The sequence below is a fragment of the Hyperolius riggenbachi genome, chromosome 10, assembly GCF_040937935.1.
Source record: "Hyperolius riggenbachi isolate aHypRig1 chromosome 10, aHypRig1.pri, whole genome shotgun sequence".
Taxonomy (NCBI): Eukaryota; Metazoa; Chordata; class Amphibia; order Anura; family Hyperoliidae; genus Hyperolius; species Hyperolius riggenbachi.
This window is the reverse complement of record NC_090655.1, coordinates 236812050-236835980: the sequence shown is the minus strand read 5'-3', so window position 1 is coordinate 236835980 and position 23931 is coordinate 236812050. Positions and strand designations below refer to the sequence as shown.

The 23931-nt window shown below is 43.8% G+C and overlaps 1 protein-coding gene across 1 annotated transcript in view; it reads right to left on the bottom strand.

Annotated features, from left to right (window-relative positions):
* LOC137536959 (zinc finger protein 84-like) overlaps nucleotides 1-21773 on the bottom strand; it is a 38671-nt gene extending 16898 nt beyond the window's left edge. The window contains exons 1-7 of the mRNA XM_068259125.1: nucleotides 21742-21773; nucleotides 12258-12341; nucleotides 11884-12007; nucleotides 11677-11763; nucleotides 11403-11547; nucleotides 8392-9928; nucleotides 1484-1636 (exon numbers count right to left, since the gene is read on the bottom strand). Coding sequence (XP_068115226.1) covers nucleotides 1484-1636; nucleotides 8392-9408 — 1170 coding nt within the window. The 5' untranslated portion in view covers nucleotides 9409-9928; nucleotides 11403-11547; nucleotides 11677-11763; ... (1 more) ...; nucleotides 12258-12341; nucleotides 21742-21773. The remainder of the gene's footprint in view (nucleotides 1-1483; nucleotides 1637-8391; nucleotides 9929-11402; nucleotides 11548-11676; nucleotides 11764-11883; nucleotides 12008-12257; nucleotides 12342-21741) is intronic.
* Nucleotides 21774-23931: the final 2158 nt, after the last annotated feature.

Below are 23931 nucleotides of genomic sequence, written 5' to 3'. Positions count from 1 at the left end.
GCTAGAAAGATATGTTGTTGAAAGCATATAGGTATGCTATAGGAAACAATAGGTTTCAGGAATTGTGTGGATTGAATATGAATGGTCTGTGAGAGGCAGCAAAGGCTTCATCTCCTGTTGTTGCTGCATTTGTGTATATAGTTTGGTCAGCCATTGTGAGTGTACATCTCATAATCTGAAAGCAGTTAGAAGTGAATGTGAGTGTATTACAAGGACAATAGCTTCTGTGTTGGTCATTGAATCGTATGTTTAGTGCAGTTTGGTGAAAATGGAGATTGCACAAAATTTTGTCAGTAAATACGCCACGGTTGATGTGAATACATGTGCGAATGAATCCCTTGAGCAGCAGTTTGCGTCATTGGTTGGAAAATGTGAGAAATATAATAAGGGATTGCAGCAGACATATTTTGGAAATAAAGTACAGAAGATAAAGCTTGCAAATGAAATTTCGATTTTACTTAGGATGAGGGTCATATCAGAGCAGAGAGCGAGAGATTGGGCTGCAGACAGACAGCAAATCAGAAAGGACCTGGATAATTTTAAGGATAATTTGGTAGTTATGGCAGATTCATCAAGAGCCGATTTGCAGGAGTTAAAATTAGAGGCAGATGACTGGAAGGAAAGGAATAGTGAATTGGAGAAACAGATAGAACAGCACAAGGTCAAATGCGCCTCAAATGAAACCTTAATTCACTCACTCAATGATAAATTAACCCAGATGCAAGAGCTGGTTACCTCTTTAAAAAGAGAACTGTTACATACCAACTCTTTGTTGATACAGAAGGAGAATTACATATTATCATTATGTGAACAAAAAGCAAAAACTTGTGATTCTGCAAATGTCTGCACTATTACTGATGACAGTACCTGCAGTGGGGTACAACTAGCAGATGTGTCCAGCCCTACTGTGCTAACAATTCAGGACAAACTGCGCTTATGTCAGATTCTGGGCGATTTTGATTCCCTAGAATCACCTGTGAGGTTGTCTAATCAATTTGAGGCAGTGGTATGTCAGTACAGTCTAAATGATGAAGATGCATGTGCACTTTTACGGGCCTGGTTGCCGGGGCCCTTAGCCACTCGCATAGTTCTGGAAAATGGTGGTTGTGTAGCAGATGCAGGAGGTAGGAGACAGGAAGTACAGCGTGTATTGGGAAGCCGTGATGAAAGAGGCGTGCAAGCGTTGGCAAGCATGAGATTCATGAAAGGAATGGATCCTGTGATATTTTGTCATGAGTACATTTCAATGTATAGAGTGGTCCATAATTGCCAAGATATATCATCGGATGATGGGGAGTTGCTATATTCCATGGCGAAGAAATGTTTGGTAAGCCACCCAGTTAAATTTGCTCTTAAAAATGCCATCACGTATCAACAATTCATTAATACACTGAGGGATTGTTGTGAGGAGGGCAATGAGGGAGAGACATCCAATGTATCTGTGGCATATAAAGGTACACAGAGAAACGTTTTCCGATGTTACCGATGCCATAGACCTGGCCACATAAAACGCTATTGCAGAAGCCACAAAGTTAAGAATAGACACACCAGCAATATCTCCAATTGTGTAAGCACCGTCTCCCCTCACGATCATGAAAAACATGAGAACGTTGGTGCATTTCAGGGCCCAGATAAGCTGGAAAACAGAATTTGGAATTGTGGGCAACAAGCAAACTCTAAAGAATTTGATAATGTTGCATTCGGTGCCCAAGGACACTGGCCAAACATTCCAGTTTATGCCCCGCTAGCCAGTATGCCATATTGGCTAATCTGTAGTTTGTCAAACATTGCAATTCCTTTTTTCTTGGGATATATGGCAGAGTGTTCAAAAAATAATGTATAATAATGTGTGGTAAATGGAATACAATCGGTTGTCTCAACAGGTTTGCATTATAGGGGTAGACTAACAGATTGTGAAGTAACAATGGAGTCCTAATGTGAGGATATTAACATAATTTTGCTTTGTTTTTCAGATATCTCTGAAAGGACAAATGTATATGGTTAAAAAAAGTCAAGCCATCTAACATTTGATTATGTTGTATTCATGTATTGTGTTTTTCTTTCTCTCCTCTTTAGCCAAGGGCATCTACAGGGAATTTGGTTAGGATCAGGGTGCACCCATTCTAAATTATAGAGGTTAACAATTAGTCTGCAGAAAATACCATGAGCTCATGAGTTAAAATCCTAATTGTTTGCAAACAATTAAACAATAGAAGGTTTAATGAGTGAAACTGAAGTAAAGGTGGTTAACAGTTAACTTGTACTGTATTGTTGTTGTTTCTTGTATTTCTTGTTTCTATGGACACAGATGGCCCAGTACTGAAGACAATGAACTCCAAAGGATATCAGCATCTCTGTGTCAATGTACTAATTGTACAGACCTGTGTGTAACTAACTTATGTGTGTGTCCTGAAATAGGCCTGTTTCTGTGTGATTGTTTGTTGGTTTGATTAGGAACAACCAAAGGGTTGTAATTTTTTTTTTTATTCTCCCTGTTCAGTTTTTGGATAATTTGATAATTTTATTTTCACAATATATTTTTTGCTTTTCAGTTGTGGGGATTTTTGTTGCTTCCCCAAACACCAGTTTTTTTTTTTTTTTTTTTTTTTTTTTTTTTTTCATTTTTTCACTTTTGTGGGTTTTCTCTTTACATAGAAGTATTGACAAAGTGGTACCTATGCTTTGAGGTACCAAAGGGGGGGATATATACAAGATATTGAAGGCAGGAGTAAACACAGCTATGGAGGCTGTTTGCCTATTTATATGTTCATAAGGAGTACTCAAATGCAATTGTACTGTTACGAATAAACCTCTTAAGTTTATAATTTAATCTACAATCAAGGAAAGTAATGGAAAGGGTTGCCATACACTCATCGATTTTCTCAGTTATTTCCTTGCAGATTCAGCTGCTAGGAATCGATTCCCCAAATGTCAGATCGATCAATTTTGGCGATTGAATAAATCGATCGGACAGGTTGGAAAGTTAAAAACAATCAGGAGCAACAACTTTGGCACATTAATGGCCAATAACCTTGCACTGCATTGGGCAACTCTGCAATACGATCGATTAATAATAGATTCCCGGCTGGAATCTATTGGGAATTGATGTGCAGTGGTTGATAGGAATCGAGTTATTCTGAATCGATTATTTTCCTAAAGGAATTTATCGTTTTGAAACATTGGATGGAAATCTATAGGTGTATGATCAATTTACATTATTTAAGATTAAAGAGTTTGTTCTCTTGTGGGAGGTATTGTCAGAGATGTTATATTTTCCTGCGAGCTCTTGCACACTACATGCAATTCCGATTGGCAGTTTTGGGACGCGATTTTACGTGCGATTGTGGGTCGCGATTGTGAGTCGGTACTGCATGCCGAGGTTTTTTTCGTATGCGTTTTTCTGCGTAGGTCGACAGCGCCCAGTGAAAATCGGAATTGCAAATCAGATTGGCAGTGTGCAGGGGGCCGCAGAGATATTAACACGCAGCAGTAGTGGAGATATTTAGTTTCTTTTATTGGGATTTATAAGGAAAGGGGGATGGTTTCTACACTAGAATGCCTTCCCAAAGAGTCCCCTCCCAGGTTGGAAGGCTACAGAGAGTATTCTCATTGTTATGTAAAGGGTGGTATAGATTCATTGACACAGATAAATTGTAGAAGGACTCATCAAAGGAAGTGAATGGGTATTTAGCCCACAGGGATGGGGGAAGTCTACAACCAAAAAGAATGTATGCAAATTCACACAGTTGAATGGTTAAAGGGAGTAGCAAGAGCTTCAAAGAAGCCCCTGGAAATTACCACCAACAATGGTTTATTATTAAATAGCTGGGCATCACCATCCATTCTTGTTTTGTTAGAAGATAAATTTAACTTTGAAGGTGGATAAAGCCTGAACAGTAGGCGTTTTCTTTGTATGTAAGTTAATAACCAGGCCCACCCTTTCAGTATACAGTAGGGGTGGGTAACCTCTGGTAATGGAATGTCTTGACACCAATGATATAGAATCAAGGTACTGATCATTGATTAGAAGTTAAGTTTTTTTGTTCCATCTATATATATTTTGTGCCCAATCCACTAAGTACAAGACAATGTAGGTACTGAAATATAAAGGTGTTTTGCAGACCACATGACCTACAATGGTACAATAGTTTTCTTTTATTATATTTTCATGTGCACAACCTACATACACAAACAAACTCATTGAGAGATATATTAGGTTGCAATGGATAATCCAGGGGTATGAGGTGTCTGTGTCATAAAGGTATACATTGATGCCAATAAACTTGCAGAACAAACTAAGGTTCACATGATAAGATATTGCGATCTGATAAATCCAGGTGATACATATATGGTATGATGCTGGATATTCACCCTTACAATTAATGTCATGTCAATGTACCGATTAGGTGTGAGTGGGAATGAATGTTGGGTTCCTGGTCATTGGCCCCTGAATAGCGAGGATGGTCTGTCCACAGGAGAAATGATTCCCAATAACCTTGGACTGTGTCACACTGCCGGGGGTAACTGTTATTTGATACAGCCCAGCGGTGGCTTGCGTCCAGCAAGAACTGTTTTGCGACTCAATGTAGCTGTGCTGAGCATACAGAAGCTATCCGCTGAAGGGCACATGTTCCGGATCCCAGCCATGAGGGTGTGTCCATTAGGCACAACAGGAGGGAATGTTGTATTTTATCGGTATAAACTGTGTATTTCCAGGTGTGCCTTAATGGAAAAGTATGTCTGGACATTTATATTGCTATGAGAGATTTACAGTGAATCTAGTTGATCAGCTGGGGCCTTGCACAAAGCCTGTGTTTCATAAAGGACTTTTTACAACCACACACATCTGCATATGAGTAAATAACACAGCAAAGACAATGGCCTCTGACACTGACCCCAGCCCCCGCAAATGGCCATTGAGGAACTGGCTACCCAAGGTGAGAGGAAACTGAGTTATCTGGTTTGTCAACAATGGTCCATGGGATTAGCTACAAGTTCCTTCCCCCCCCCAGCTGCTAAGGGCAAACACAGAGGAGGAGTCTCTATACCTGTGGGATCCAGATATAAGACAATGCTTGAAAAGCCTCTCTCTCTCTTGGAATGCTGCTGCAATGGACTGTGAGATGGAAAGGGGCTCAGCTAATGAAAGTGTGTGACTGTGCATAGGGTATATAGAGCCATTATGTGAGACACATACTTTGTATGATCTAACTTGTACATATGTATAATTGTAAATAAACCCCTTTTATTTAACCCCTTTGAAACGACCTCAAGTGTCTGGTCATTAACCTAGAAATAAGTTAACATAAGCTAGAGTACATTCTACAAACCCTTTCCTAAATAAATGTCTAAAACGTTTTTCCTCCATGCGCAGATCATGTCCTCTAGTCCTTTGAGAATGCCTAGGGACAAAAAGCTCATCCGCCAAGCTATTATATTGCCCTCTGATGTATTTATACATGTTAATTAGATCTCCTCTAAGGCGTCTTTTCTCTAGACTAAATAAACCCAGTTTATCTAACCTTTCTTGGTAAGTGAGACCTTCCATCCCACGTATCAATTTTGTTGCTCGTCTCTCTGCACCTGCTCTAAAACTGCAATATCTTTTTTGTAATGTGGTGCCCAGAACTGAATTCCATATTCCAGATGTGGCCTTACTAGAGAGTTAAACAAGGGCAATATTATGCTAGCATCTCGAGTTTTTATTTTCCTTTTAATGCATCACAAAATTTTGTTAGCTTTAGCTGCAGCGGCTTGGCATTGAGTACGATTATTTAACATTTACTCGATGAGTACTCCTAATTCCTTCTCCAAGTTTGATGTCCCCAACTGTATCCCATTTATTTTGTATAGTGTTAGACCATTGGTACGACCAAAATGCATGACATTACATTTTTCAACATTGAATTTCATCTGCCATGTATGTGCCCATATAGCCATCCTATCCAGATCCTGTTGCAATATGACACTATCTTCCTGAGAGTTGATGATTCTGCACAATTTTGTATCATCTGCAAAAATAGCAACATTGCTCACTACTGCATCTACTAGGTCATTAATAAATAAATTGAAGAGCACTGGACCCAGTACAGACCCCTGTGGGACCCCACTGCTAACAGTCTCCCATTTTGAGTACAATCCATTGACCACAACTCTTTGTTTTCTGTCCATTAGCCAGTTCCCTATCCATGCACACAGACTCTTCCCCAGACTCTTCCCCTCTTCCTTGCATCCTCAACTTTTGCACCAGACTTTTGTGGGGAACAGTGTCGAAGGTCTTTGCAAAGTCCAAGTATATCACATCTACAGCATTCCCAATATCCACATTAGCGTTCACTACCTCATAAAAGCTGAGCATGTTAGTCAAACAGGACCTGTCTTTAGTAAACCCATGTTGATGCTGAGAAATAAGATTATTTTCTACTATGAAGTCATGTATAGTATCTCTTAGTAACCCCTCAAATAGTTTGCATACAACTGATGTTAAGCTTACAGGTCTATAATTTCATGGATCTGATTTTTTGCCCTTCTTAAATAATGGGAAAACGTGGGCTGTACGCCAATCCACTGGGACTCTGCCAGTTGAAAGAGAGTCACAAAATATAAGATAAAGGGGTGTATCTATAACTGAACTTAATTCCCTTAGGACCCGAGGATGCATGCCATCCGGGCCAGGTGCCTTGTCTATTTTTAATTTATTTAGTCTTGCCTTCACTTCTTCCTGCGTTAAGTATTTAATATTACAGTTAGAAGATTGAGACTCTTCTGCCTCTGTAATTTGCAACAGTGCTGTTTCCTTTGTGAAGACAGAAGCAAAGAAAGCATTTAATAACTCTGCCTTACCTTGGTCATCCACCATTGAGTTCCCACCCTCATCCTTTAGGAGTCCTATACAGTCAACCTTTCTTTTTTTAGAGTTGATGTACTTGTAAAACTTTTTTGGGTTAGATTTGATATCCCTAGTGATTTGATTTTCAGCTTCGATCTTTGCCAGCCTAATTTATTTTTTACAATTTTTATTGCACTCCTTATAATTGCTTAGTGCAGCCTAGGTCCCCTCCTGTTTTAGGACCTTATAGGCATTCTTTTTCCTCTTCATTTTATCCCTAACCTTTCTATTCATCCATAGAGGCCTTTTTTTATTCCTAGACATTTTGGAATCGTCTGATCGAACTTGGTAGATATCGATGCCACAACTTGATAAGACGATCAATCATTTTGATAGATCTCTCACCGAAATCAGTCGAAAGGATTGATCAGGCATGCTGGAAAATTTCGGTCACAGTGCCTTATTCAGGTGCATAGCGGTAATGACTGACAGACCCATCAGATGCCTAGCAGGTCTCCTCCCAAGTGTATGTGTACCCCCGGACCTGTGGCCTCCTCCTGTGCCCAGCATGTTTTTGAATTGCCACTGCAGGGGCACCATATAACACACATATCTGTCCTGCTCCCCCACACACTGCAGAGCTCTCCAGTCACCACACAGGGGCACCATATCACACACATATCTGTCCTGCTCACCCAGACACTGCAGAGCTCTCCAATCACCCCACGGGGGCGCCATATCACACACATATCTGTGCTGCTCCCCAGACACTGCAGAGCTCTCCAGTCACCACACGGGGCACCATATCACACACATCTCTGTGCTGCTCCCCAGACACTGCAGAGCTCTCCAGTCTCCACCAGGAGGAACCATATTACACACATATCTCTCCTGCTCCCCCACACACTGCAGAGCTCTCCAGTCACCACACGGGGGCGCCATATCACACACATATCTGTCCTGCTCCCCCAGACACTGCAGAGCTCTCCAGTCACCACACAGGGGCGCCATATCACACACATATCTGTCCTGCTCCCCCAGACACTGCAGACCTCTCTAGTCACCACACGGGGCGCCATATCACACACATATCTGTGCTGCTCCCCAGACACTGCAGAGCTCTCCAGTCTCCACCAGGAGGCACCATATTACAGGCATAACTCATGCAGTGCCATCACAAAGGCTACAGCATCAATTTAAAGCCATCATTTTTAATGTTTCATTTGGAGGCTTCAGTTATACATTTATACAAAAATGATTAAATGCATTTTCATAAACTTCTGCTCTGGACATATAAACTGTATATTAACACAGAACTCACAAAACTCCCTGCATGGCAGAGACCAGGTTGAGGAAAAGTCAGTGCAGTGAGCCAATCAGGAGAAACGGTAGCTGCTGACTGATTGGAGACTGCGCAGTATATTGTGAACATGTTTCAGGTGCTGGGAGCTGGGGTGTGTAATGGGCCACAGATGCAGTATGGCAAAGGTGTGCGAGTCTCAAGAGTGGATGATTAGAATTACATGTAAGTGGCTTTTCCTGTCAAATACCTGTCTCTAAGCATGCCTCTTCTGATGTGCTGTTAAATTACCTTGTCTCTTAAAACATTTCTTGCACTCTGAACACACATAAGGTCGCTCATCTGTGTGGGATTTCTGATGCCTGAGAAGTTCCTGGTTTACAAGGAAATTTTTCCCACACTCTGAACAAGTAAAAGGGCGATCGCCCGTGTGAGTCCGCCGGTGCCTGGTTAGTTCTCCTTTCGTAATGAAGCCTTTCTCACACTCTGAACAAGAAAAGGGATGTTCGCCTGTGTGAGTTCTCAGGTGGGAAAGGAGTGTGCTTTTTACAGAAAAACATTTACCACACTCTGAACAGGAAAAGGGGCGTTCTCCGGTGTGGGTTCGCCGATGTAAGAAAAGGGTCCTTACTTCTGAGAAACCTTTCCCACACTCAGAGCAGGTAAAAGGCCGCTCACCAGTGTGTGTCCTCTGGTGTGCAAGAAGGTTTGATTTCCAATTGAAAGATTTCCCACACTCTGAACATGAAAAAGGCTGCTCACCATTGTGGCTGCGCTCATGCCTAACAAAGTATTCTTTTTCTAAGAAACTTTTACCACACTCAGAACAAGAATATGGGCGCTCCCCCTTGTGACTCTTCTGATGCATTAGTAATGATTTTCTCTCAAGGAAAGATTTCCCACACTCTGTACATGTAAATGGCCTCTCACCCGTGTGACTCCTCAGGTGTACAAGTAACAAGTTCTTCACCAGAAAACTTTTCCCACATTCTGAACATGAATGAGGCCATTCTGCCATGTGGCTTTTCTGGTGTTTAACAAGGTATTCTTTCATTGTAAATTTTTTCCCACACTCTGAACATGAGAAAGGCCGCTCACCAGTGTGAGTTCTATGGTGTGCATGAAGGTTTGATACGCACTTAAACATTTTCCCACACTCCAAGCAAGAAAAGGACTTCTCACCACTGTGGATTTGTTTATGTCGAACAAGGTAGTCTTTTTCTGAGAACCATTTCCCACACTCTGAACATGAATATCCATTGTTGTCTGTGTGACTCATCTGATGTGAAGCAAGAGATTCTTTATCCGTAATTCATCACACTGTGAACACGATAACGACTTCTCAGCAATGTGGAAGCTGCGATGCATACTGAGGTATTCTTTGTCTGAAAAATATTTCCCACGCTCAGAACATAAAAATGAAGGCCCCTGCGCGTTCTTCTCCTGACCTATAACAAGAGCTGAGGTAGAAACAAAACAATTACCAGTGTCAGAACATGAAAGTGTGCAATTATCTCTTGGTGAGGCTCTCTCAGCAGAAGATTCCTCGAACCTAGAAGGGTCTGCTGTCTGCACACATTGTCCATGGATATTAGGGTCAATAGTATGAGACCTGCTAGATTCCTCAATATCTGAGGCACCTGCTGACCAGCCTGCTCTGTAGCTTCTGTGACTGTCCTGTTTGTTTGCAGTAATGGGGATTCCATCTGGACAGCATTGTGTGCTCCCATCATCTTCTGCTGTATGGCATGGACGTGGTACACAGTGTTCTTTCAAAGGGCTTCCAACATACTGTCCATCTGTTGGAAAGAACAAACAATAAAAAAAAGTGTCTCTTCATTCGTTGTTACTATGATATTATACTGAGGAATGGAGATGGGCCTTTCATATGGTGTACAGTATCTCCTCCTCATTTGTTGGTACTATGATGTTATACTGAGGAATGGAGATGGTAGCTTTCATATGGTGTACAGTATCTCCTCCTCATTTGTTGGTGCTATGGAGCTGTACTGAGGAATGGAGATGGGCCTTCCATATGGTGTACAGTATCCCCTCCTCATTTGTGGGGAACATAATGTTATACTGAGGAATGGAGATGGGCCCTCCATATGGTGTACAGTATCCCCTCCTCATTTGTTGGTGCTATGATGTTATACTGAGGAATGGAGATGGGCCTTTCTTATGGTGTACAGTATCTCCTCCTCATTTGTTGGTACTATGATGTTATACTGAGGAATGGAGATGGGCCTTTCATATGGTGTACAGTATCTCCTCCTCATTTGTTGGTACTATGATGTTATACTGAGGAATGGAGATGGGCCTTTCATATGGTGTACAGTATCTCCTCCTCATTTGTCGGTACTATGATGTTATACTGAGGACTGGAGATGGACCTTTCATATGGTGTACAGTATCTCCTCCTCATTTGTTGGAGCTATGATGTTATACTGAGGAATGGAGATGGGCCTTTCATATGGTGTACAGTATCTCCTCCTCATTTGTTGGCACTATAATGTTATACTGAGGAATGGAGATGGGCCTTTCATATGGTGTACAGTATCTCCTCCTCATTTGTTGGTACTATGATGTTATACTGAGGAATGGAGATGGGCCTTTCATATGGTGTACAGTATCTCCTCCCCATTTATTGGTGCTATGATGTTATACTGAGGAATGGAGATGGGCCTTTCATATGGTGTACAGTATCTCCTCCCCATTTATTGGTGCTATGATGTTATACTGAGTAATGGAGATGGACCTTTCATACGGTGTACAGTAACTTATGATATGATTTCTACAACAGGTTGCATATTGGTTTAAAGGGTTTTTGATATGTAATGAGCTAAACATGTGTACGTACAGTCCCGAGCCTACACAAAACTAGGCTGTGTCCATTTTCTTCTCACTGTAAAACTTAAGAATCCAGGAATGTAAATTACACTTTTTCTTCAGTCTGACCTGAGTAAGACTATAGCTAGCTATCACAGATAAATTACAGACCATAAAACTTTTGCATAACAGAGAAACACTTCAGAGTCAAGGGAATGGGTTAAAAAATATGGGGGCCGTATAACATTATTAGCTGTCATTAGTTGCCTTATTAAGCACAAACTAAGACTGTGGGATTCCATAAAACCCCTATTTAGGAGTAGGACCATAGATATAAGTGTGGAACTCATCAGTTTATTTGCAGTTCAGGTTTGCTTTTAATGTTCAAGGCTGATTTTTATCCAGGTAGTAAGTGATAACAGTGGTTTAGTGTTTATAGCCTACCTGTCCCAATATCTAGAGAGGATTCCTTTGCCTTCATTGTCCACTTTCCTTCATCCTCTTCCATAGACTGCTGATCACTCCTCCCAAACGCATCTTCCTCTTCTTTAACTTCAGTCTTCAAGTACGTTGGTTTATCGTCTTGGACCTAATAAATGACAATGATGAAAATGCTACATGTAATATGTGAGCAGTTATAAACCACTACTACACAGAAGAATATATCCTCATACAATTGAGAGCCACATTTAAACTGTAGACCATCAGTTCCACCTACCTGATAATGGTGGGGGGTAGTGGGATCTTCCTCTGCACAATCCCGAGAATAAAGAGGACCTGTACATCCTTCTGTTGCTGGATCCATCTGTAGGAAACACACACTGACTGAATACATTGTCTCTATTTGTTTATCACACGATGGGGGTTTTTAGGTGGACCCTCCATACTGATCTCTCCTTTACAAGAAAGGAAAGTCTCCTCTTACCCGGTGATGTGAAGGGCGGCTGATACTCCATCATATGTCCTTCTATACACTGCCCCTTTTTCATCACATCTTCATCTTTAATCTCTTCCTTAATACGAATATTAAAATCTGTCAGGCTGTAATCCTGAAATTATAAGGGGTACCTAATAGTTTTAACAAGGCAACCAAATCAGTGATGGCTAACCTCGGCACTCCAGCTGTGGTGGAACTAAAAGTTCCATGAGGCATTGCAATACTCTGACAGCTCTAAGCATAACTCGGGGAGGTAGAGGCATGATGGGATTTGTAGTTTTGTCACAGCTGGAGTGCCAAAGCTAGCCATCACTGGTATAGATCATAACATAACCAGCATTAGTTGTCCATGGAACGTCTACCTGATGATGGGTTGGAGTCTTCTGATCTTCCATCACAATGTTTTCCCCCAGATCCTTCTTTCTATTCAGATGATCCTCCTCCTCCTGGAATATGGGGAATACGGTATGGTGAGACACAATGCAAGAAGGAGCTTCATCCATATACATTTGATAGGTTTCTCTGTTTCCAATTACCATGCACTGTGGTGGAACATTTTAATTCTGTGGTCTAAACTGCACCATTACCAATACGTGTGTGTGGGAGGGGGAATGGGGAATTCAATTTAAAGGGAACCTCAAGCAAGTGGAATATGGTGGCTGCCATATTTATTTCTTTTTAAACAATACTAGTTGCCTGGCAGTCCTGCTGATCTCTTTGGCTGCGATAATGTTTGAATCACACACCTGAAACAAGCACAGAGCTCATCAGATCATCAGCATGCTTGTTTGGGGCCTATGGCTAAAAGTATTAGAGGCACAGGATCAGTAGGATAGCCAAGCAAATGGTATTGTTTAAAATTAAATAAATATGGCAGCCTCCATATCCGTCTCACCTCAGGTGTCTTTTAGGCTGGATTCACATGTGATGCGTTGAGTTGCGTTGCAGTACGCTTTTTTCAATGGGATGCAACGCAACTTGACGCAACTCATCGAAATGCATCTAAGTGTGAATCCAGCCTAAGGCTCTGTGTGCTTTTATATTTGAAATATGAACACAAACCCACACGCATGAACGTGCACACTTGTGCATAAATGTCTATTTTCTCATCAGCCTGTTCTCTCACTACCTTTTTGGACTGCTCATGTATCCATACCAGATGGCAGCCATGATGCTCAGGAAGCCCAGTGCTGACCACATTGTTGTAGAACCAATAGCAGCCCATTGAGTTCCCACTATTTGCCCTGTTTTTTAAATTTAAATAAGTAACCAAACTGAAACACATTAGATCTTCCACAGTCATTATGCTGTGGAGGATTTAAAGGATACCAGAGGCTAAAAATATGCCCCTATGATGCTGCTAATTGCCCTTCGTCACCCTCTTCCGGTCGCCTGGGACGGGCATCACTGCGCCTGCGCTGGCCCAGCTGTGCGCGTCTCACAGCGCACGGCCGGGAGCCCTCTGCGCATGTGTGTGATGTAATCGTGATGTCATGTGCAGAGCGCTCCCGGCAGTGGTAGCGCGCTGTGTGGGATGCGCACAACAGGGCCAGTGCAGGTGCAGTGATGCCCGACTTCGGTGATCCGGAATAGGGTGCCATTGGGCAATTAGCAGCATGGGATGGGCAGAAAGGGGGGAGCGGTGGACCACAGGATGGGTCACCATACATGACAGTTTCCACCATTTCTCCTATATTTTTCACCTTTGGTATCCTTTAAAACAATATAAATATTGTTTATACTGTATGATTCTGGTGTGTGGCACACATATGGACACATGCAAGACTTGTGGCCCATCGGGGATTGAGAAATAATCCCTTCGAGCGAGAATCCACAGAATGATGCTGTACAGACACATACCTAGCCTTGCGGCTAACGATGTGTTTTGTTGCTATGGAGGGGGCTGAGGGACGACAATCAGCGGATGACAGAACGACTTCACTGGGTCAGTAGGGCTTGTAAAAAGCATTGCGAATGGACATGCTCCAATGTCTGGGGTGATTAAGAATACAACAGGATGGACCTTTAACGATGCCCAAGCAATAAACGATTGGTGGCTGCTGTACACACATAACGATTGTCGGCTAAGACATTTCAGACTACATGTGTGTATGTAGCTGTAGTCAGGTAATAAATTATCAACCTACTGACTCTAAAGCCTGGTACACACCTTCAATTATGATTGGCCACTCGCTGACCAATTTTACCACCTACAATCCATCAAATGTACGACGAATGCGATAACAAAAAGCGCAATGACGCACACAAATATGGAGACCCCATTACAGTGCAGCGTTAGTCTAGCTTAGGGTACTCAGCAGGAAACCTCACAGGGAACAGTTCTCCAATCACAGCACCCTCTACAGCATGAAGCGTTGTGATTGGCCGAATAATGTGGGTGTATTTTACTACAACTTATCTGAAAGCTACAGTAACAGTTCAAGAGTGTGCCGCCCACCCAATCACGTTAGTGGAATTTCCCTATGAGGTTTCCTGCTGGGTCTCCTGAAGTAGACTAACACTTACAATTCCCTCTTGCACAATTCCAGTTGTCCTCTAATGAGGATGGTTCGGGTTTGCAGATTCAATCGAATGTCAAAAGTTCTTCTGGGATGGACCACCACAAATTCCGACCATTTAGGCCTTGTTCACATTGCGTTCCGATCGCGTTATCGTTGGACTTTTTTGGCGCAATTTTTTTGCGATCCCCGGCACTTGGGTGGGCGGTGCGTTTTTGTTAAAAGCGCTTTTCTAAAGCACTTTTCCAGAGCGTTTTTTTTAATTCACTCTGACGCAAGTCAGGAAGTGAACTCTTTGACCCGGAAAATAATAAATACAATGTATTTATTCTTAAAAACACAAACGATTTTGTGAGCGTTTGCATTTTTCCCAGGGCTGTGGAGTCTGTCCAAAAATCCACCGACTCAGACTCCTCCGTTTAGGATTCCACCGATTCCGACTCCGACTCCTCGACTCCGACTCCTCTAATTTGCATATTACAATTTTGTTGATTAAAAGTATGTAACATGAAATTCGTCTCTTAACTGCCAACGCTTAGGAATTTTACAAGACAACTGAAGTGAGAAGGATATGTAGACTACTATATTTATTCCCTTTAGACTAAAACTAGTCCTTGGTAAGAGTACTTGAAGTTGTAAAAGGTACAGATCAGAACAAAGAACATCTATCAGGCCCTAGGCAATGTAAGTGTGGGTACATGTAAGAATGATGTGCAGGTACTCTGCAGGGGAATGAGGAGATTGTAAACAGACAACACCTCTGTGTTCAATGTGCACAGCATTCTCAGTGGATTCCCTGCAGCTCTGTGGGGAGTGCATATGTAGAGTATAGTACTACTGTGTAACAAAGTAAACCTGAGACAGATGAAATTAAAGTTTTATACATACCTGGGGCTTCCTCCAGCCCCCTTCAGGCTAATCAGTCCCTCGCTGTCCTCCTCCGCCACCTGGATCTTCTGCTATGAGTCCAGGTACTTGAGCCAGTCGGGCGTAGTGCGCATGCACACACTCCACCGCCAGGAGCATACTACACCTGTGCAGCACTATTGTGCAGGTGCAGAATGTTCCTGGCTGTGGGAGCGGCATGCGGCCGGACAGCGCTGACTGACTGAATTACCAGGACTCATAGCAGAAGATCCGGGTGGTGGAGGACAGTGAGGGACTGATTAGCCTGAAGGGGGCTGGAGGAAGCCCCAGGTATGTATAAAACTTTAATTTCATCTGTCTCAGGTACCCTTTAATTTGTAGTCACCAAACCAAATTTTAACAACATATCATTATTTGATTTCACCAGCAAAGGGAGTGCGTACATTTGCATAAATCAGCATCAAAGCAGAATTATTTCCATCTCATTGACCATCTCTATTAGTGACACAGCTACACATCAGGCTTTATTCTCACAGCATAGATGTTATTTAGCATATATAAGAGATTCCTGTGTACACATCATATATACAGTGTGAAGTTTAGAGGGGTCGCAGCCAGCACGCAGTACACAGATGTATAAAACAAAGTCCGTTTATTGTGCAGTAAAAGAAAAACAGCTTCAGTTCAGCAGTAACAAGTGGAAAATAAACAGTCAGCTTACTTCAGCTTGGTAATATAAAGTCCAGCAGGTTCAAACAAAGTTCAGTTTTCATCAGGCCAATACCATACTAACAACAGACCAGGGTATGGTTTGGCTTCCATCAAGTGCTCCAATATTCCTTGTCAGGAGATTCCGTAGCAGACATGCTACTCCTCCAACACCTCTCCTCAGACTGCCTGTGCAGCTGCTCCTTATGCATAAATTTGCATCTATCAATACCATATTAGTGAGGCTCTCAGCCCCACTGACAACCAGGTGTATACCTAGGTGGGATGGGAAGGCCCGCCCTTCCTTCCCTCCCATCCCAGGAGTCCGGCCCTGAAAAGAAAAAAACCAAGCAGCAACTGCTTGCTGCCAAAATCCGGACTCCTTTCCTAGGATCACACAAGGTTTTAAAGTGACCATAGTCCAAATACCGGGGAAATGTACCTCCCATCTACTACCCAGCCCCGATGGCCCCTACATATCCCCCCCCCCCCTCTGCCTCAACCCAGAGGAGGTGGAGGCACATAGACCCACTATCCCCAAGAAAGCTCGAACCTGTTTCTTACTGAGGGGGCAGGGCCATTCCTGGATTGCCTCAATTTTATTAATTTGGGGTTTTACCAACCCCCTTCTGACAATGTACCCCAAGTATTTTGCTTCCTCCATACCTAGGGCACATTTCTTGGGGTTCACTGTAAAACCCGCCTTCCTTAATGCATCCAGGACTGCTTGAACCTTTGGAAGGTGAGACTCCCAGTCTGAACTAAAAATTACGATGTCGTCTAAATAGACCGACGCATATCTTTGGTGTGGTGGATCAATGGAACAATCTGTCCATGACTCTTTGAAATGTGGCAGGGGCAGTCTGTAACCCAAACGGCATTCTCTTCTACTGAAAATGGCCCTCAGGTGTAAAAAATGCCGTTTTCTCTCTGGCTTCTTTGGCCAAGGGTATTTGCCAATATCCTTTGGTCAGGTCTAACGTGGTTATGTAGCGGGCTGGGCCTAACCTCTCTATCAGTTCATCCACACGTGGCATGGGATAGCCATCAAATTTGAAAATTTCATTTAATTTCCGGAAATCATTACAGAATCGCAAAGTTCCGTTTGGCTTGGGTACCAAAACAATCGGGCTTGACCATTCACTCTGCGATTCTTCAATGACGTCCAATTCCAACATGCGTTTTATTTCCTCTGAAACAGCCTTTCTGCGGGCCGGAATGCGATAGGGCCTGACAAACACTTTAGCCCTGGGCTCAGTAATAATGTTGTGTTCAACCATATTAGTGAGTCCAGGCAAATCCGAAAATATCCCCTTGTTTCTCTGGCGAAACTCTTTTACCTGTTGGACCTGGGATTTGGAAAGAGTGGGGGCTACTTTCACATCCTCAATGCTGATTTGAGGTACAACACTCACACCCACCATAACTGAAACGGTCTCTCTCTCTTCCCAGGGCTTTAACAGATTGACATGATAAAGTTGATAGGGTTTCCGTCTCCCTGGCTGATGTACCTTATAATTCACTTCCCCCACTTTTTCAATGATCTCGAAGGGACCGTGCCACCTGGCCAAGAATTTACTCTCCACGGTGGGGATCAATACTGTCACTCTATCCCCCACCTGAAACTGCCTGATTTTTGCGGAGCGGTTATATACCCGACTCTGCGCTTCTTGGGCTGCCAGTGTTCCTTGACAAGGGGCATCACCTTGGCAATGCGTTCTTGCAACTGGGAAACGTGTTCCACCACACTTTTGTGGGGACTGGACTCACTTTCCCATGTTTCTTTTACCAAGTCAAGCAACCCTCGAGGTCTGCGCCCCCATATACCAGTTCAAATGGTGAAAAACCTGTGGAGGCTTGAGGTACCTCCCGAACAGCAAACATCACCGCAGGCAATAAACAATCCCAATCTTTTCCGTCCCTTTGAACAACTCTTTTTAACATCATTTTTAAGGTCTTATTAAACCGTTCAACCAGACCATCTTTCTGAGGGTGATAAACAGAGGTTCTCATCTGCTTGATCTGGAACAGTTTACACACATCAGCCATAACTTTAGACATAAACGGGGTTCCTTGGTCCGTAAGGATTTCCTTAGGAAAACCTGTCCGAGTGAACATATTAAATAATTCTCAGGCGATCGCTTTGGACGTAGGTTTTCTTAACGGAAAGGCTTCCGGGTAGCGAGTAGCATAGTCGAGTATGACAAGGATATATTGGTGCCCCCTGGCAGACTTTACCAGTGGCCCCACTATATCCATGGCAATGCGCTCGAATGGCACCTCGATTATTGGCAAGGGCACCAAAGGGTTTCGAAAATGGGACACTGGCGCGGTTAACTGACAGGTGGGGCAAGAAGCGCAGTAATTCTTTACTTCGGCCTTTAACCCAGGCCAGTAAAACCTGTCAGTTATCCGCGCCTCCGTTTTCTCGGCACCCAGGTGACCTCCCAATGCTTCATTGTGAGCCAAGTCTAGTACCATCCTTCGAAACTCTTGAGGCACTAGCAGCTGCTCAACAACCTCTTCTCTGACCTTTGCAACCCGATATAACATATCCCCATGAACTGAAAAATGAGGGAATCTCTCCTCTGCCCCAGGTTCCTGGGAAATTTCATTTACAACAGATACCTGTTGTCTAGCATGGGATAACGTTGGATCCCGCATCTGCGCAGTGATGAAAATCCCTTTTGACACATCCAGGTCAGGGAGCATAGATTGGGGGGAAGATTCCTCATCATCCTCGCCCAACATAACCTGTAATGGGGAATCATCCCCCCCCCCCCCCCTCAGTAACCTGCTCAGGGTCCCGACAAGGATGGTCAGTCACATTTTCATCCATTTACAACATTACATCATCCTTTTGCAATAATACATCATCATTTTGCAATACTACATGATCATTTTGCAATAAATTTTCTGCAACATCTTTGTCCAGACTTGGTGCATCAATTTCTCTGGTAGGGGGAGGAGGGGCTAAGTTATTTTTAGAATCCTTAAATAACTTCCATTTTACATTCTCCCATAGTTCCCAAAACAGTGGAAAGTCTCGACCCAATATTACTTGACACATTAGGTTTCTTACCACTCCGACGGCGTGAGTAATTGTCCCACAGTCAGTTGAAATCGATACTGGTACCACAGGATAAGTCTTTGTGTCTCCATGAATACACACCACCTTAAGCGGCTTTAGCACAGTGTCAATTGTTCCAATCAGATCAGCGTGCACCATGGTTACCATACTGCCTGAGTCTAGCAAGGCTTTAGCAGGTACCTGGTTCACACTAACGGGGCACACAAAGCTCTCCTGGCACTCTGCCAGGCATACCTCCTGGGCAAAAAAGGACACCCTCCGTAGCATGTCACACTGCATGGGTTCCTCCTGCAGTGGACACTGGGCTCTGGTATGGCCCCAGGCAGAACATCTCCAACACTGGATCGCACCTCCCTTCCGAGGTGTAGCAATAGCAGATGGCAACCCCTGAGCGGCTGTTGGGAATACTTCCCTATTGCTGGTAATGCTGGTTGCGGGGTTCCGTGAAGCACCCTTTCCAGAGTCTGGGAACCTTGCAACACGGGATAAGATGGGGCCCACCTGGCCCTTTGGAGAGAGTAGATCTTCCACTACGGTATATCTCTCCACCATCTCCACCAGCTGCTCCGCTTTTTTGGGGTCTGCATGACTGACCCATCGCTGTAGTCCCACTGGCAGGGCACGCAGAAAACGATCCAGCACGAATCGCTCCACCATCTCAGGCCCGGTAAGTACCTCTGGTTGCAGCCACTTTGTCGCCAGTTGGATGAGGTCATACATCTGCGATCTGGCTGGACAATCCATCCGGTATTGCCAGCTGTACACCCTCTGTGTCCGGACCGCTGTGGTTACACCTAGTCGGGCCAGGATCTCTGCCTTTAGTCGATCATAGTTGAGGGCGTCTGCAGGGTTGAGATCGTAGTAGGCCTTCTGGGGTTCTCCCGTCAGGAACGGTGCAAGGATACCAGCCCATTTGTCTTTCGGCCACCCTTCCCGCTCTGCTGTCCTTTCGAACGTTTTTAGAAAGGCTTCCACATCATCTGTGGGTGTTAGTTTCTGCAGAAAGTGACTGGCTCTCACTATCGCCTGGTTGCTAGGGGCAGCTCCTGCTGTCTCTCTCCCCTGGGCCAGCTTCTGCACCGCCTCAAGCAGTATTTTGGCTTGCGCTTCTGAGGCCTCTCACAGGGCTTCCGTGGCTTGCTGTTGAGTCACCATACTCGCCTGCTGAGACACCATGCTCTGCTGCAGCTGCACAATTGCTAAGGCCATTTGTTTCACCAATTCCTCCATCATGCAGACAAGGAGACTGGCCCTTTAAATGTCACTTTTTAAACGGAACTTTTTCCTGCAGTGCTGCGCTGCCCGCATCCGAGCACCAGTTGTGAAGTTTAGAGGGGTCGCAGCCAGCACGCAGTACACAGATGTATAAAACAAAGTCTGTTTATTGTGGGGTAGAAGAAAAACAGCTTCAGTTCAGCAGTAACAAGTGGAAAATAAACAGTCAGCTTACTTCAGCTTGGTAATATAAAGTCCAGCAGGTTCAAACAAAGTTCAGTTTTCATCAGGCCAATACCATACTAACAACAGACCAGGGTATGGTTTGGCTTCCATCAAGTGCTCCAATATTCCTTGTCAGGAGATTCCGTAGCAGACATGCTACTCCTCCAACACCTCTCCTCAGACTGCCTGTGCAGCTGCTTCTAATGCATAAATTTGCATCTCATCAATATCATATTAGTGAGGCTCTCAGCCCCACTGACAACCAGGTGTGTACCTAGGTGGGATGGGAAGGCCCGCCCTTCCTTCCCTCCCATCCCAGGAGTCTGGCCCTGAAAAGAAAAAAAACAAGCAGCAACTGCTTGCTGCCAAAATCCGGAATCCTTTCCTAGGACCACACAAGGTTTTAAAGTGACCATAGTCCAAATACCGGGGAAATGTACCTCCCATCTACTACCCAGCCCCGATGGCCCCTACAACAGTCACAATCAGATATGTATATCTGACCTTAAAAATACGGGGACTGCTTTATTGAAGCAGCACAAGTAACTAATTTTGATTGGTTTATTTCATTTTTGTGGACTAAGCACAGCTATTACTGTATATATACTGTATATATACATTAATTTTAATGACTATTATCTGAGAAATAGAACATTTTATCATATTTTCTATTTTAATTACAGTTACAAATTCATTAGGAGTCGGAGTCGGTGCATTTTTTCCCGACTCCGACTCCAGGCACCCAAAATTGCCCGACTCCACGACTCCGACTCCACAGCCCTGATTTTTTCTGTACCTTCCATTGAGGCAAAATCGCCTCAAAAATGGTACAGGCAGTGCTTTGGTGAGCGGATCAGAAACAAACCGCTCAGATGTGAACTCTCTCATTGCACAGGCGTTCTTAGGGCGATTTTGAAAATTGGATGCTCTTGAAAAAAGGGCAAAAATGCCCTTAGTGTGAACGAGCTCTTACTGAACATTTTGAACAAAATTTTGGCTAATTACCACCCCTTTTTCTTTTTTCCTAAGCAAGAACTTAACCCCCCCCCCCCCCCCCCCGTCCCATCCAGAGTCCTAGCCTGTGTCCAGCGGGCATTGGATCTGCAGTTAATGGGATGAGATAAAGCCACCTATGCATGTAGGTGATGGGGAGGAGGTCTTTCGTGGTAAAGATCAAATAATAATAATATAATAAGAATGACAGTAATAGTCTGTTATTACCTTCTCTGTTGCCAGTCCCAGCAATGTCTCCTCTCTACTTCCTCCCAGCTACTGAGCATTCCATTTAGTATAACTGAGATTGCCATCTTGTGGAAAATATGGTAACTGCAACCTGCTTCTATACTTGTACAATTTGTCCCGTTGTCAAGTTGTGTTAGTCGCACAGCACTACTCAGGCTGGCCATGGCTTGTAGAAGAGGAATACACTACCTAAACTATCCCTCTTCTGCACAGTCTTTATTTTGCAACTAGATCCCTCTGTCCCCTTTTGCTTCTCGATTGTTCCTCTTTCAGGTCCTACAGATAAGTCGGTATGCATATACATCTTACTTATAAATATATGTGCTCATACTTTACTTAAAACATCTAAATTATTCCAATGCTTATTATAAAGCTTTTTTTTTTCTTGTGTTCTACAGTCACCACTGCATTACGACTAGAGGTTGAGAAACTGACTCTGGCTGATGCTTTCTTTATGGTTTTCATAACTGGAGCACCCGATTCACCCGAGCACTCATGGGGCACCCGGGCAATAGATTATGGTGCCCCATACACCCACAAGCCACACTCACCCATCCTCAAGCCCCACCCACACACAGCCCCACCCACATAACCTACACTTGTTACAAACCTTAAACACATGAAATGCAACAATCACTTCCTCCGACACATGAAATGCAAGAAACGTTCGCTCCCACACATGAAATTCTTTGGGTTGTTTGGGTGCTGGGTGTGTGGGAGGATGGTTTGGGTGCTGGGAGGGTGGTTTGGGTGCTGGAAGGGTGCTTTGGGTACTGGAAGGGTGCTTTGGGTGCTGCTTGCTTTGGGTAGAAGTTTTGGGAGCTGCTTGCTTTGGGTGGGAGTTTAGGGTGCTTCTTGCTTTGGGTGGGAAGAGTGGGTGCTGGCTGCTTAGTTTGGGTGGGAGTTTCAGGTGCTGTTTGGTTTGGGTGGGAGTTTTGGGTGCTGATTGGTTTGAGTGCTGGCTGTGGTGCCCCCTCCCGCCCTGCAGAGTTGCAAGCGGACTAGTTGGCTTGTCACAGATACTTACATGCTCCAGGGCAGGCTCCAGCAAGCAGCAGCAGTGCTGCACTGACTGCTCTCTGTTCGCCGCTAGCGTCCTATCTTCCGGTGCTGCATCCTATGATGTCATAGGAGGCATCGCCGTAACCATCGGGACAGGATGCTAGAGGCAGGGAGAGCAGGGAGTGCTCCAGGCTCCAGCAGGTGCTGGAGCAAGTAAGTACTTAAGGTATCTGTGCCAACTAGATCTGCTCACAACTCTGCAGGCATATTAACCTAATCCATACATCTTAGTAAGGGGGCTTTTAGGACCATTGTAGTCCCTTACACACTCCAATGAGTTCTGGGTCACCATGAGCTTGCTGGTTAGTCTGTACCTCTCGGTTTACAAGCCCTACTCCATAGAGCCAGATTAATCCATGCCATGCACTGATGAGGATCAAACAATCCGAAACAGTCTGTATGCATGTTGGATTATTATGGCTCTGTACAATTTAACAAGCTGACACATCATTGCATTCCAGCGGTTCTGGAGGTGTGTTTAGCTTCTAAGGGTACAATGGTTAATTTGCATATATTCAGCAGTGGTGCTCTGGGAGACATCTCGAGCTCACTCCAACCTGAATTATCGCAAATTCTTTCTGTTTTAGGAAAGCAAATTTTTGTTTTTCTTAACATCTTAGTAAGGGGGCTTTTAGGACCATTGTAGTCCCTTACACACTCCAATGAGTTCTGGGTCACCATGAGCTTGCTGGTTAGTCTGTACCTCTCGGTTTACAAGCCCTACTCCATAGAGCCAGATTAATCCATGCCATGCACTGATGAGGATCAAACAATCCGAAACAGTCTGTATGCATGTTGGATTATTATGGCTCTGTACAATTTAACAAGCTGACACATCATTGCATTCCAGCGGTTCTGGAGGTGTGTTTAGCTTCTAAGGGTACAATGGTTAATTTGCATATATTCAGCAGTGGTGCTCTGGGAGACATCTCGAGCTCACTCCAACCTGAATTATCGCAAATTCTTTCTGTTTTAGGAAAGCAAATTTTTGTTTTTCTTAACATCTTAGTAAGGGGGCTTTTAGGACCATTGTAGTCCCTTACACACTCCAATGAGTTCTGGGTCACCATGAGCTTGCTGGTTAGTCTGTACCTCTCGGTTTACAAG